We start from the raw sequence: 14,906 nt of genomic DNA on the forward strand, positions 1-14,906 counted from the left end.
TGACTTTGCTGATGTAGATCCCTGGTGTTCTGGCACAGATAATAGAGGCAGATATTTGCTTCATACTTCCAAACATTTGTGAAAATCTGTAATTAAATTTCCGTCTTCCAATTTCTGTTTTGTTCGTTTAATGATTAGCTGACTGAGTTTAGTTGTTTTGGTTATCCTTGACATAGTGCTATGTTGACATAAAATGTGGCTATCTGCCAGGGTGCACAGTCATTTGGGGGGGTATTAAATAAAAATAAATTGCTTGTCAGATTTGCATTTGCAACAATTTTTGCATTGCTTATTTACATATCCAGCCAATAAGACTCGCACATCCCTATGGTGTAAACAGAGTTAGCACCCTAAAAATGTTTTACTGTGCACAAAATATTCTAGGCTTATGTTTGTATCTAGTTTGGTGCTTATTATTTGTTCAATAATTTTGAAAATATGCAGGTCAGGGCAGCTGTGGCTACTATCCAGTAGCTTGTCACCATCAGTATGTGAACGAGTGAATGAATGAATGTAGTGTGAAGCACTTTAGGGTCCTTATATTAATGTTTTGATATAATTCAGAGTGTATCTTCTTTTACTATTTCTACTAAATTTATAAGTTAGGACATTAATTCATATCATTTGTCTGGATATAGACAATTCAAAGATTGTATTTTTAATTGAAATCTACTAAAATTATCTACCTAGTTATCTAGTTCATTTTTAAGAACATTGGCATTTGGTCTTAGCTCATCTTTCATCATGCAAAATGACAAAATATTAATTTTAAAGTCTACTGTAAAAAAAAAATTCAACCTGATTATTTTTTCCTGGAGATATTGTAGATTGTACTTACGTTTCAATGATCGTAGTATAGACAAATGACAGTTCTTGTATTTGGGTTTTTGAAGGTGTCAACAGATAATCAAACTGCAGGTCATTCAAAAGTAAATCAGTGTGCCTGCCAGAATCCTGATTGGTAGCAGGAATATCTCACCACTCCACAAATCCTCATTCTGATTCTCTGCTTGTAAAGAGGTCGGATTGAAAATTATGTTATTGATCTACAAGACACTAAATGGTCTCGGCCTAAATTACGATCTAAATACATCGAGTTATTTTTGTATTTTTTTTCCCCCCAGGTCATCAAATACCTGTCATCTCGTGTCCTGACTCTACAGCGCCATACTATACAGGAAGAAGGAATGTTGCCCAAACTAAAAACTTTATTGTTCAACCCGAATGTTGCACAACGCAATCTTAATACTTAATTTAGCAGGTGTTCTTAGGTAACAGTAATGTTTTCTGTTGTAGTATACTTCTTTTTTTGTTAAGCACCTTCTTTTTTTTTCTTTTGGCAATTTTTCCGTTACTTGCTTTGTTTTTTTTATATATATCTTGTGCTTGTGGCTTAAGCCAAAAATAAATAAGTAAGTAAGTAAATAAATAAATAAAAGTAATTACTTAAGCACTTTTTCCATCATGTATTGTGTTGCGTACAAGCACACCAGCACGAAAGTAAAGCTCTTTTTTTATTGTGGTTTCCTGCGGTATGATAAATTACCTTGACTTTTCTGACCAAATTCGTTCATTGTTCATCAGCGTTGCTATACTGAAACGTATTTGCCTAGTAGCGTATTCACAGCCGCGCGAGGGCAGCAAAGATTATGACGCACTATAACAGAAGCGCGTGCTTACACGCGCGGGTCTGCCAGAGCTGCTCTCCCTATATTTTTTTTCCTTTGACAGTTCCTCATGCTGAAGGTTTGTTTGTTTGTTACCGTGTCACCCAAACGATTTAGCTTCGCGTCTACAAATTCTTCAAGTATTTTCTAGCATGTCCGATATACTTTTTTTTAATTATTATTATCATTTTACATATTTTTTTTATATGTGATATTAGTGTGGAAGTTCTGGTGACTACATCAAAGGAATTAGGTAACATCTGAGGCTCTTTGTGGGAGATTCACCATGTCTGGGTGAATGGGAGGGTCTGCCTGCCTCCTTCCTAACCTCACCCGCTGAAGTTAAAGCAGAAAGGAGGCAGTCTCTCCAAGCGTGGACAGTCGACAGGTCGACGTCATGCTGCTGCAGCCCAACAGGAGTCCTCTCCTGCTCACCGTCACCTGCATGTGTTTCTCGGGAGCTTTGCTTTGGTCTTACCAGGAAGAGGATGCCAGTGAGGGGTAACTGTTTTCATGATCACTTTTAAACTAACAGAGAAGAAAAATTATGTTCAACTCGGTTCAAAATGTTATATGTTTTCTTTTCCAGGGAAAAATGCTCTGAGAATAATATTTCAACTACAAAGTATCCCTGCGTGAAGTCGACCGGAGAAGTTACGACATGTTACAGGTACACAAAGTTAAATGTATGCAGTAAAAGTAGGAAACAGGAAAACTGCAGTGTTGCAAAATGTTAATCTTAAATCTGTTGTAATAAATCAAATGACCAATTAGCTTGGTTCTTAAAATGAAATAGCGTTTAAGTCTGAAATAGTTAAATTTTATATCTGCCTCAAGAAACAAGAAAACAATTAGAGAACAGTTTGTTTGCTTTTTAATTGTTTCTAGTGAACAGATTTCTCCTGAATTTTATAAGCACAATCCATTAAACTTACATGCTTTATACATTTACTTATTGTTTGGAGCTGTATTTACATATGAAAATAGATGGATACCTCCACTGGAAACCTTGTTATCATTATCCTGTGCCCTGACACTGGAGAGTTTCTAAACAATGTGGATTAATCTCCTGTCTGAGGCTACAGATCAATTTGTTAGTAGCTAATCTCTCCTTTGTGCTCAGCCTTCCAGGCATAATGAAAACATACTGCTAATTTTATAAAGTTATTGTTTGTAAGAAATACTTGGAACTCCACTGACCTCATGGAAAAGTTCATGGTTTAAAATTACTCCCATGTGACAAACAGTATGGATTTTGTATAAAGTAACACAATTAAACAAGCATATTGCTACTCATGTTTGGAAAGAAACTGTCCAGAAAGATGGATCATTTAACTAAAACAAAAACTGCAGAAGCGCTACTGTAACATCTCCAAACCACTTCTTAACATTAGCCTTGATTATAAACTTTTGAGGGTGCTTTAACCTTGTTTGGGGTGACTAATGGCTCAAATGGAATGGGATACGCTATTTACAGACTCATTGTGATTTATATTAAAGGCAAGTGTGTTTTTACTTCAGAAACACAATCATAAAACTTAGTTAGGGAGCAAATTTCAAACATGTTGCAAAGATCTTAATTTACAACAGATCTCAAGTCCCATTTAAGGAAAGATTTGTCAAGCTAAAGGTCTGACTGTTTCTTGGGTTTCTCATGAAAGAAACTGACTTTTGCTTTGCATTGCTTGACCAACCTCTGTCCTTGGTTAAGTGACATCTTTGTTTGATCTTCTCATCTTAAACACAGTCTTGACATAATGATGTTGGTTTATGGTTATTGGCTGCAGCCGCAAATTGTTTCCCACACTGTTTATTTAAAGAAGAAAAATTGCTTCAGCTAAAAGCCATGATAATGTCTCCCAGAGTGCATTTCAGGTCACCTGCGCAGTGTGAGCTGAAGACTAACCCAGCAATCCCTTGCAACATCAGTTAAACAAATCTCATACATGGCTCCAAAAACTATAAAGCGTGCCTTGAATTCGATTACATCAACGTGGAAATTCTATACAGCGTGTTTCTGTACCAGAGCTAATGTAACTTGCCGCAACATGATTTAAGCTGGCAAATCTATGGTGCTTAAAAATATATACTTATGGTATTCATTAGCTTGGGAATATATAATTGCATGAAGCCTATCAAAGACCTACTTCTGATTAAAGTTACACCCAAATATATAACCAGAAATGTTTACATTTTGGTACATTACAACCACAAATGGCCAAAAATTGGTTCATTGTTTTACACTTTTAACCAAATAATGTAACAAGTGTCACAAGCTTTTGACGCCCTTGAATGAAATCCAGTGCAACTAATCATCTGCAGAAGTTCAGTGTGCACCTGATTCTGTACAAATCTAAGTGCTCTGTGAAGGGCTGAGATATTTATTAGAGAGCACTACTGGGTATTTCACAACAACTCACCAAACAAAGTACGATCATCCAACTTAGCTAACAGGCTAATTACAGTCCAAAAAACTTGCATTTGTTCATATAGGAATGCTACACGTTTATGCACTCATGTATTTTGGTCTATCAAAAAATTACACGAAAGAAATGCATCAGGGTTTACAGTTGTAACGTGACAAAATTTGAATAAATACAAGAGGCATGAATACTTTTGCAAGGTATTGTTTATTGCAGACCTTTTTTTTCTGAGGAGGAATGCAGAGATGTTTGTCATTGTTTTTTGTCACTCAGCAGTTCAGGTTAAGAAACTGAATTTATTTGATTTTCTTTGCATTTTCATTTCTTTGATAAATCTGGTTTAGAAGTCTTAAATAGACAGCACAAAAGACACATACTGTGGTATGTGTTATGCAACCATGTGCGGAGCTTAAGGTTTCATTCTGGAGCTATTTATCATGTTGTGAAAGGAAGCAGAGGAGACACCAGAGGTTGGTGCCAACTCAGGCCTTCTGTTTTTGAGTCTTTCACTTATTCCACATAGAGATCGTTTTGTTTGGTTTCTTTGTTTTAAAGGCCTAATGTGCCAGTACTGAGCATTTTCAGCCTGCAGACTCTGTGCCTGTGTTCACAGCTCTAAAGATCACGGAGGTAAATGTGCTTGGCTCAAAAGTGAAAAGTGGAAAAAAAAAAAGAAGAGGAAACTTGTAGGTTTTCAGTTCCAAACCTACTTAAATCACAAATTCCTGTGATTGCAACATTATACTTTGCTTAAAACCAGTGACGGGTTTGATTAAGATGATAAGCTGTGAGCTGCTTGTCCCACTTTGGCAATGCTTTCTGAGCTGAGGCCTGCTGCGTTTTCGCAATGAATTGCCCAGAGATCAGTTATGATCATTATTTCCAGGAGTGTGGCTTATCTGCATAAAGATTTTTGTTTCTGTTCTTTTCTTTGTCGGTCTGCTGGTAATTGCTTGCTATGTTAACGATATATTTTTTTCCTCATAATGTATTTTTCCAAAACCGCAATCCCTGCTCTGTGAACCCGTAACACTCTAGGTCCAGAGAACCTCTTCATAACAAAAAGCAGGATTAAAGGAATTACTGAATAGGATAGACAGCTGTGGTAAGAGTAACACTTGATCTGAATCCAGCCTTCAAATTTACTGGCCTTCAAATTCACCTTAGTATTTATCCAGTTAGCTAAATAACAATTTTTCTGAAATATGGAAAATACACCTCAAAGACTTGTTGATGAAAAGCAGCAAGTCTTTGCACTTTTATTGCACCTTTTTTAGTCTGGTTCCCAAGCCTCTGACAATACAAGATGAGAGCCAGATCCAGTGTGTTAACCGTCTTCAGGATGGAGGGACATTAATAATCTTTGTTTATATTTATATTTCTCCTGTGACAAGAATGTATGAAACAGTGATTTCACTGACTTGATTTATTATGTATACACTGTTAGCTTTAACCATCTTGGAAGAAAAAAAAAAAACAGAACACAGTCAAAGTTAAACTTTTTTGTGTGTACTTCAATGACAGTTGCATTAAAGTTGCGAGTGGTATGTGTAATTCTTACGTTTTCTAAATGTTATGAAGGTACATTTAGAAAATGTAAGCATAAGAAAATATAAGCATATTTTCTTATGCTTATTTGCCGTCTTTGTCATAGCAACAACTCTTAGGAAAGTTGACATTAAGGCGTAAAAAGCTGCGACATTTTATTGGACAAGTTCCACATTGAAACATTATAGTAGGCTAATGCATACATTCTTGTTCCTTTCCATTTCATTTTAATGCAAAGAACAGCAGTAACAGTTCTTTGTCAGTGTTTGCTTTTAATCTAATTGTTGCTTTTCAGTTAGCTTGCTGTAGTTTAGAAATATCTTAAAGAAATGTAGTTGTTGATTTAAACAGAGAGAGAGTGCCATAAAGTTCCAGTAGAGTTATCACTTAAAACACGTTATTCATCTTGGCCACAAGGCCTGAACCCCCTTTTGTTTCCTTTGGTTTCATAAAATCTGTTTTTAACATTAGATTTAAATTTATTCCACACCTTGGAATAGCTGTCTCAGCAGGACTTCCTGCCAGTGTACCAATTCAAATATATTTCTGCATGAAAAACTATGTAGGGTTTTTTTTTTTATTTTGACATCATCGTTCCTCCAGTGATCATTACTCTATAAAAGACATTTTGGCAATTCTGAAGGAGTTTAGCATGCCCCAGATAGAATGCTTATTACTCTCTTGGTCTACTTCTTGTCTGACGATGATATAAATGTTCTGGATGGAAAGGAAGAGTGGGGCCATTGACAGTATATATCTTATTTAAAAGAGCTTTTTTTGTTGAAAAAACATGTCTTTATGCAGCTCCTCACATCATGATATTACAAACTAAACCTTTATCTAGCCTCATTAAGCTTCTCCTTAGTAAAGAATAAGCTATCTAATATGTCACGGTCATTCAAAAAGGTGCATTGTAAATTTTGCAACTTAAGTGTTTTATGTTGTCATAAGGGACGTCAGAAAATAATTCAGTATCCATAGAGATGGTGGTTTGAATTAGGCTTCGATATTAATTGTTATTGCCATATTTATAACGCATTAATACTTAATCCCAATGAATTTTTAGATATTAGCTATGTACACTGCCAGAATGAGGCTCCCTGTAACACTCTAAAAAAATACAAACTAGTCACATTTAAAAAAAAAAAAAAGTTAAAATTACTGAGTTGAAAACATTTCAAAGGCAATAATTTTTTCCGATTAGGTCAACATCTTACCCGAGGAAAGAGCATAAAATTAGCCAAAGCTGTTTCTCAATAAACTATAAAAGAAAACAGTCTTATTAATCTTTATTAGTAGACATTATGGAGATAAACACTAAAAGTCACGGCAATCTTAAATGCTTTTAATGATTTACAGCAGCCGGTTGAGACTTTGATTTCTGTGACGTTATCAGAAAAGCTTTTAAAAGTGCAGTGAAGGAAAGTTGGTATAATTTTGGTATCTGTAGAGGCGTCTCTGTTAATAAAATGCAATAACAGTTCACCACTTTAAGGAACTACGTTCGGAATAAGTGACTATGTATAGAAATACCCCACAAAGAGAAACCACATCTTTGAAATGATGCATAATGTCCTGTCAGAAAAAAGCAGCGTCAACATCTGTTTTCTATCAATGGTCAGAAAGAGGATATGAAGGCTTTCAACTGGAGTGCTTTGCTGGTGTGGAGCTTGGACTGTGGATTTAAGGAGCTGACATGAACATTTGGTTTTGCTCCTCAGTGACAGCTCCCACACAGTTACACATTAAAGGGATGTAAAGTCACAAAAAAGGAGGTCAGCTATTGTGACAGACGATCTCATTCTGTCTGATTTAAAACCTGCTGTGATTTAAGTTGGAGATTATTTTAAAAGTCCAGCCTTCAAGAACAAGTTTCAACCCTTGATAACCATGTCTATAAAATGTATTTTAACAGAGGATTATAAGCACAAATTCATTGTGTGCTCAATGAATTTCAAAAACTAGAGTTGGGCACACAAGTCTGAAGTCATGATTCTTTTCCTAGTTTGTAAAATTAGAAAATTTTAAACATGCAATCTCAAACATGTGGATGCATACTCAATAATATTTTGTTAAATATACTTGAGCAAGTTGCATCTTTACCAATTCCCTCTGGCAACCAATAGCAAGCAAACTCCTTTCATGATTCTTGCTTAATGTTTGACTACGCATTGCTAGAATTAGTAGAGTTCATTCAACTCCACAAATCATCAGCATAGATTAGCTTAGCATTTGTGCCCAATATCCAAATTGCTTCCATCAAAAGACATTGAATTACTTGGGGTTTTCAGGAATTGGTCAGGAGCCCCCATCATCATTGAGGCAGCCAAAAAGTTGATTAATTTTAATGTTTAGCCACATCATGTTGTCACTACTGTAACTGGTCAAGGTGCACAAAGTAGATGGAAAATTATTAAATTAGCTCCTTATCAGCAACGACATTGCTTAACAGACTGTTTGATGTAATTGGGTTCAACAGGACAACGATCTCAAAAACACCCCAAAAAAGTCTTTGGGGTGTGTTTTTAATTCAGGTCTTTCCCAGTAAACTAACCAGCAAACTTTTTGTGACCCCCACTCTTCCTGTAAGAACTCCCACCATTTCTTCCAAGAAATGGAGGCGTTGCATAAAGTCGATGGTTGACGTACAACTTCCTATGGGGTGTCTAACTAAATATTTGTCAGGATTTATTTACATACTGGACAAAGTCGATTTTTTTATTTACATGTTCATAATTTATAATTTCTATGTTTTTTTGTAAAAACAAATAGAAAAAAAATGGTTCACAGTGAGATTTTTTTTTAGAGAAACATTTTTGTTTTGGGAAAACATTCACTGCTTTATAAAGGCTTAGTTACTTTGCCATCAGTAGACCTTTTTTAAAAGTCAGGGATAAAGGAGGGATCATATTTGTGGTGAAAAGAGGCCACAGTCTACAGTTTAAGGAAAACTGTGGTTGAACACAGTGGTTTTGTGTGACAGATTCATACATTATCCTCATCCATTAGAGAAGATTTATAACTTCTCTGTCTGCTGAAACAACTGACACAGTAGTGTATGTTGGAAGGAGTGTCTGCCTGCCTCAGCACATTATCACGGCTGTGAAGTCATTAGTTCATTAATAGCCTATGTGAAGGCTGGTGGACTACACAGATTACTAATTTTGATCTCTGTAGTTGCAATATTTTTAGACTGAAACTATTAATGGGCAGTGTTGTCGTTTCTTCATTAATTTGCTTGGAGAGGAGAATTTGAAGATTCTTTTTCTTGAGATTAAAAAGTGCATTTTAAAGCAGCTTAGTTGTAAATGTGTTGTAAATGTGCTAGTTGCTTTCTGCTATGCATATAGTTACAATCAGGCTATAGCATGCCTTACTTTCGAGTCTGGTTATTTTTGCTCATCGAAAGTTTTGATGATTTATCTCTGTGTCTACCTATGTGCATGTCCCACTTTTAAAAATACTTTTGTACAGGTGTTAATATTTGCACCTGCACATGCAGTTCTTGGATTTAGACCTACATTTTAACTTAGAAGAAGCTATTATTATAACACATCCCTTTAATCTGTTTTTAAATCTGAAACAATATTTAGATTTTTGGTAGGGCAGTTCAATTGGGAATCTGTTGCAAAATTATTTGTAATTTACAAACATAATTTTTGGGTATCAAAAATTAAGTTTAAGTTGTTGCAGACCTTGAGTCAAATGGTTTTTTGGTGGAATCTGCAAGATTTTTTTTCTGTCTAGCATTAATCAGGGTTCCTGGACAACATATCCGTACATCTGTCACTCACTCTTGTTTTTTTTGCAACTTCCCCACTCAAAGTCTGAGCCCTGTAAAATAATCTGCCATAAACATTTTGTCTAAAAGGGGTGCTATTTTGTAGTCTACTTTTAACATTAAATTAGATTCGACTATACACTGAGTGGGGAATAGCTCTTTAGTCATACTGAGCTAAAGACTTTAAGCGTCTCGCAGTCCTAGCTTGATGCTCAGGAAGAGTGAAGCATTTATCATGGTCGAACATAGAGGATTCGATGGGGGTGTCCTGTCCCCACACACAAAAATAAAAACTTGTAAAATCGCGTATGTAACGTTCCAGGACCATGCACATGGTATAAAGCACACATGGGGTCCTCTTAGGACTGCAGGGAGGGTTAAAAGATGAAGCAGCAACTCATTCTCCCTCTGCTCCAAGTTAGATATCATGGAGTGTAAAATATTATGTTCAAAGCAGGGGAGGACATAATAGTGTTAAGGAGCACTCTCTGGTGATTCATGGACAGCACAAACCCTATCTCTTCAGCCATATTGTTTTTTTGTTTTTTTTTAAACACTCCTAATTGATTTTTTTTACAGAAATCTAAATTTTAAACCCTTTCACTATGTCATATTTTTATTATACAGTCCACTATGTTACGAATAAGGAACGAGAGACCTTTTTCTAGTGCCTTGCTTTCGTGTGCTCATTTTTAGAAACATAATTTTGTCTTCAAATGTTCCGATTCTTATCAAACTCTTTTTGGCATGACAATATAGAGAGTGTAATTAGATTTTCTTTTTTTTTTCACTTGCTGCATTATCTCATCTGTTTGCATTTCAGAAAGATTCTGATAATAAAACATGTTTTTCCATAGAGATTAAAATGCTTCCCAGCATGCCTTAAAGCCAGGAGCTTTTTTCAGCATTTTCAACCTCAGACTTCAGGTATAAATTATCTGGAGGAATTGTTTGAAATATTCAACACGCAGACACTTCTGCAGAAAGGCATTACGGATGTAATGGATTAGGAGCTATGTCTCTACTTTTTCCTGCTGAATATCTGTTTCCACTGTTCTGACCATGATATATGCTTGGAAACCACTTAAAGGTCAAACAACTTGCACAAAATGATTTGTAAGATCTGGCTGATCATTTTAAGACCTTCCATGCCCTGTTTCACATTCAGCTGAAACCTTTAAAGTCACGGGCACTTATCCTTACTTTAAATTACTACTCAACATTTTTTTTTTTTTTTAGGTATTTTGGTTTCTGAAAAACCCACTCTTGTTTCTTTTGGCTGACTCTCCTGAAACCATCTGTTTCTTTCCATCGAGAACTGTTGTGTGGTCACGTTTTGGTCATGCTGTGGTTTTGCAGTGGTTAGGTGATGCAGTGATAAGTAGTCTACAGACTGCGGTTTTTCTGCCTCTGTGCTCTTAGTCTGTATATCCAACACTATTTCTTTGTTGCTTTTAGCCTGTTTTTTTTTTTTTTAAATCTACTATTAAGCATATTATTAGAAACACATTGAACTATAGTTACAATTGGCACAGAATTACATTTGTTTGTCAAACTCACAATAGCAAATCCTTTTCTTTTTCATTTCTAGCTTGGATTTTTGAAGACTTAATTTAAATTCCCATTAGAGAAAATTAAAAGCGTCTAATTTATCAGCCCTAATGGACAGCATTTAACGGATATGTTTTACTTGCACCAGTGAACACACATCTCTATATATCAGTCTTTTCTAATTGTAAACAGATGGAGTATTCAACGTTAATAACAGATTTTTGAAGCGGCAGCTCATGTTTGGTGGTTCTTAACAGTGCAGATGTTTCTCCCTCCCTTGAGAACTGTGCTCATTTACTGCTGAATTACATTACATTTGAGTCACTTACGGTTCATTTTCAAAATATTCCCCATTACCAAACACCGTCGGTGTTAGTCCACCTGTCAAGTCTTTGTTATACTTTAGTAGTAGAATTGCATTTTGCAGATCTGCTTAAATTACTCTGACATCTTCCTGCTCTTTGCTTTTTCTGTTCTGCATTAAGGAAGGTGCGAGTGTTTTACTTTGTAATGTAACCCACACATTAAGAAGCATTACTTTATTTTAATTATAACTTAAGTTAATCACTGTTGACAAATGTTTGCGTGGAGCTCCTGAGCACTGTATAACATTTCACTTCAGCACTAAAATAACATGGAAACCGTAAATCTCAAGTGGGATAACATGGGCCATATTTTAGTTACCTCATTCACCACATGTGTTTGGAACATATGAAAAGCATAAAGACAGAACTTTTTTTTTTTTCATGTAATGGTTATTTCCACAATTAAGGGTGAAATCTGTGTTGTATGGCCTGTATTTAATGCACTTCTGTTCGCTAACTAAAGTACAGAGGAGAAGTATTTGCAAATTTACAGACTTCTTGTATCTTTTTCTTCTTCATAAATGTTTTAAATCATAAAGCCAATTTTAACATTAATCTCAGATAAGTGCCTAAATATAAGCAGTGTTTAAATAAGGATTCAATTGCTCAAGAGTACAAAAACAGCCAAGCATTAACATTGGCATCTTTGATCAACATCTGGTGTTTAAATTCTTTGTCTGTGGTAAGATCACCATAAACAAGAGTTGCAAGCAAATAAACACTTACTCATGTCAAAAATTGGACTATCGGCCTCTGAGTAATCAATGGCTGTTCTGTTGATCCTTCTGATTCACCTGAATTACAACAGTAGCCAGACATTAAAATGGCTGAATTATTTCCAATACAGAATATTTATTTTCATTTTTGTCACTAAATGGATGCAAGATGAGAAAGAAAACACAAAAATAAATAATGGGGGCCTTTACAAAACTCAGCATTGGTGCCCAGGGATTTTAAACAATAAAACAGCACCAGAGTAAAACAATTGAAGCTGTTTGACACATCCTTATTGGTTTATACACATAATGATTCATAAATGTGACCGAACATTCCAGACAGGGAAAGACATTGAATATTTCAAAAATACGTTTGTAATTCATTGGCTCTGGCAGCTTCAATTACCTCTAGAAATGGTGAAAAAAGTGAGTGGCAGGGAAAATATGCTGTTCTATGCAATGTCCTGATGTCAGATGACCAATAAAACTCCCTCTAGAAGATTCCAACGAGCAAAATTTTCATGTAAAATAAATATTTTCTTCAAAGTAATCAAAATGCTTTTTAGCAATCATTTTAAATTAGCTGACATCAGCACCTTTGGGAACTTGTTTTATAGAAGTTCTTGATTTTTAAGTTTTTCTTTACCAATAGCCAACCAAGTAACTCCGCTGCTTTTGGGGAGTAGTGTTCTCTTCGTGTTTGATCCTTCAAAATACTGGACTGTGTTCAGAGCGCCAAACTACGGGATGTTCCAGGAAGTAGCACACTAATGGTCTTTCAGATCGTCTCTGAAGCTTGTCTGAAAAAGAATATCCTTTTGTCTGTTTTCCGTGGATGCACACTTAGCACCAAGAAATCACAAATGGAACATATTATGTGCCATGTCTAAGACTTTCTGTGAGTGTGATAACCACAGTTTGAAACATTATCCTAAAATGGACAAATAATAGTCACAGTAATGACCCTGATCCATGAGTATCTAGCTTACCAAACTACACCAAGGACGCATTGACTATTCAGGACATCACAACAGGGCAAAGTTCAGCATCTAAAGCATTAAAGGCCTCCCTTGCCTGAGTTAAGGTCAGGGTTTTATTATTCTCTGACATTAGGATATTACATGCGTGAATAATTGCAAGGAATTTCAATTACTTACAGTCCCTTCTAAATTCAGCTGTTTTTTAGTGAAAGTCAAGTGCTTTTCATGGTCCCTTCTGTAGTTAACATATAACAGTGATATTTGGCCATTTTTTTGTTATGAAGCGTGGTTTTCATTAGTATCATATGGAAGAGCTCAGGGTAGTTTACGTTGACAGACAGTGTTCCTCTGAATAATTTCCTGAAGAATCAGTTTCAAAAACATCAAAAATAACCTGCGCGTGTCTGTAATAAATGCAGCTTTTTTTTTCTTTTTTACACAGCAGTGAAAGCTTAACTTAAACAGGGAGAAAGATAAATTTAATATGGTAAGGTTTATGATGTTTAATACATCAGTAGAAGAGATTACAGTCGTATTTGATTTGTTTGAAATGGGAACACCAACTGTGAAATAGCTTCAGAGTCAGAGGCTTGACCTGCTTCCATTGATTCAGGCTGGGAGGGTATAGAGGCATTTTTGACTTCAAAGCGAGGTCTGTAGTTTTAAATAAAAAATACACAACGTCCCCCTTTAACGTTACCACTCTGATCAAATCATCACTTTTTACCGAAGCATATTCTTGTAACAAACATTTTAGAAACATTCAGCCTTTTAGTTTGAGGGGGGGGGAAATCCTGCTTCAAACTTTTTTTTTTTTATCATATACCACCATTTTTGGTTGCACTGTTTTTAATAACTAATAAGTCTCTTTTTTCCCAATCGACAGCACATGTCCTTTTTTATGACAGTCCGTAAGGTTATTAGTCTGAATTTTGACAATTGTTCTTTTCCAAATCTCTCAAAATCCTTTGAATTCTTTTAAATGCAAATTGTTTTCTTGTTATATAATCCAAGTACACTCGAAGTTCAGAATTTTTTGGTGGAGATCCAATTTCATGCTTTTTTTGCCAATATTTCCCTGACTGTAAACTGAAAATCATCAAAGTCAGCAGAAAAAAAGCTTGAAAACTTAGGTCTGTTTGTAATCACAGCTGAAAAAGATCTAATTTATTGAATATGACAATGATATTGCAAGTTTTCCTTTTAATAAAGCAGCAAAACAGCCCATGACATTCACTCTTGCCACCATGCTTGATGATTATGATGTCTGAAATGCTGCTGAATATCTGATAAAACATGATGCACACATTCTAAAAGTGATTTTTTTTATCAGTTCACGCAACATATTTTGGGAAGTTTTGGGGATCATTAAGATGTGCCTGGAAAACTTACATACAGGTCTTTGAGTCCTCTTTGGGCACATCCTTTGGGCACAGCGAGGCTGTGCTCGTCTCTTTCTTGTTGTTGACGTAATGTTAGAAGGCTAGACACTTCTGGGAAAGTTCAAAATTATTCCGTGTTCTCTTTGTTTATGGCGTCTTAAAGTCTTACAAATGCTTTTGCAACCTTTTTCTAGACTAATATATGTCAAGGACTTTATTGCGTTTTGCTCAATAAGACCTTTTAGCCTGCTTCATATTATCAGATGATTAGGCATTTACTGATTGTCAAGTCAGGCAGTAGTCAGAGCTGGTGTGAGTATTGAAATTAAACATAACATTTAAAAGATGTGATTAATCATGATTAATAAGGAATTTTCCAATGAGGGCAATTACCTTTTCCCATAAGAACAGGTAGGCATGCACAGTATTTTTCCCCTTTAATAAAATAATCATTAAAAAGGTCCATCCTGTATTTACTCAAGTTGTGTCTGAA

General features: G+C 35.4%; 1 protein-coding gene across 2 annotated transcripts in view; it reads left to right on the plus strand.

The window, feature by feature from the left end:
- Positions 1 to 1,695: 1,695 nt before the first annotated feature.
- ccbe1 (collagen and calcium binding EGF domains 1) overlaps positions 1,696 to 14,906 on the plus strand; it is a 38,428-nt gene continuing 25,217 nt past the window's right edge. The window contains exons 1-2 of one of the 2 annotated variants that reach the window (XM_007558905.2): positions 1,696 to 2,168; positions 2,257 to 2,337. In XM_007558905.2, coding sequence (XP_007558967.1) covers positions 2,065 to 2,168; positions 2,257 to 2,337 — 185 coding nt within the window. In that variant the 5' untranslated portion in view covers positions 1,696 to 2,064. The remainder of the gene's footprint in view (positions 2,169 to 2,256; positions 2,338 to 14,906) is intronic. The other variant, XM_007558904.2, reaches the window with a different exon arrangement.

Source organism: Poecilia formosa, unplaced genomic scaffold, assembly GCF_000485575.1.
Source record: "Poecilia formosa unplaced genomic scaffold, Poecilia_formosa-5.1.2 Scaffold100, whole genome shotgun sequence".
In the NCBI taxonomy this organism is placed as follows: Eukaryota; Metazoa; Chordata; class Actinopteri; order Cyprinodontiformes; family Poeciliidae; genus Poecilia; species Poecilia formosa.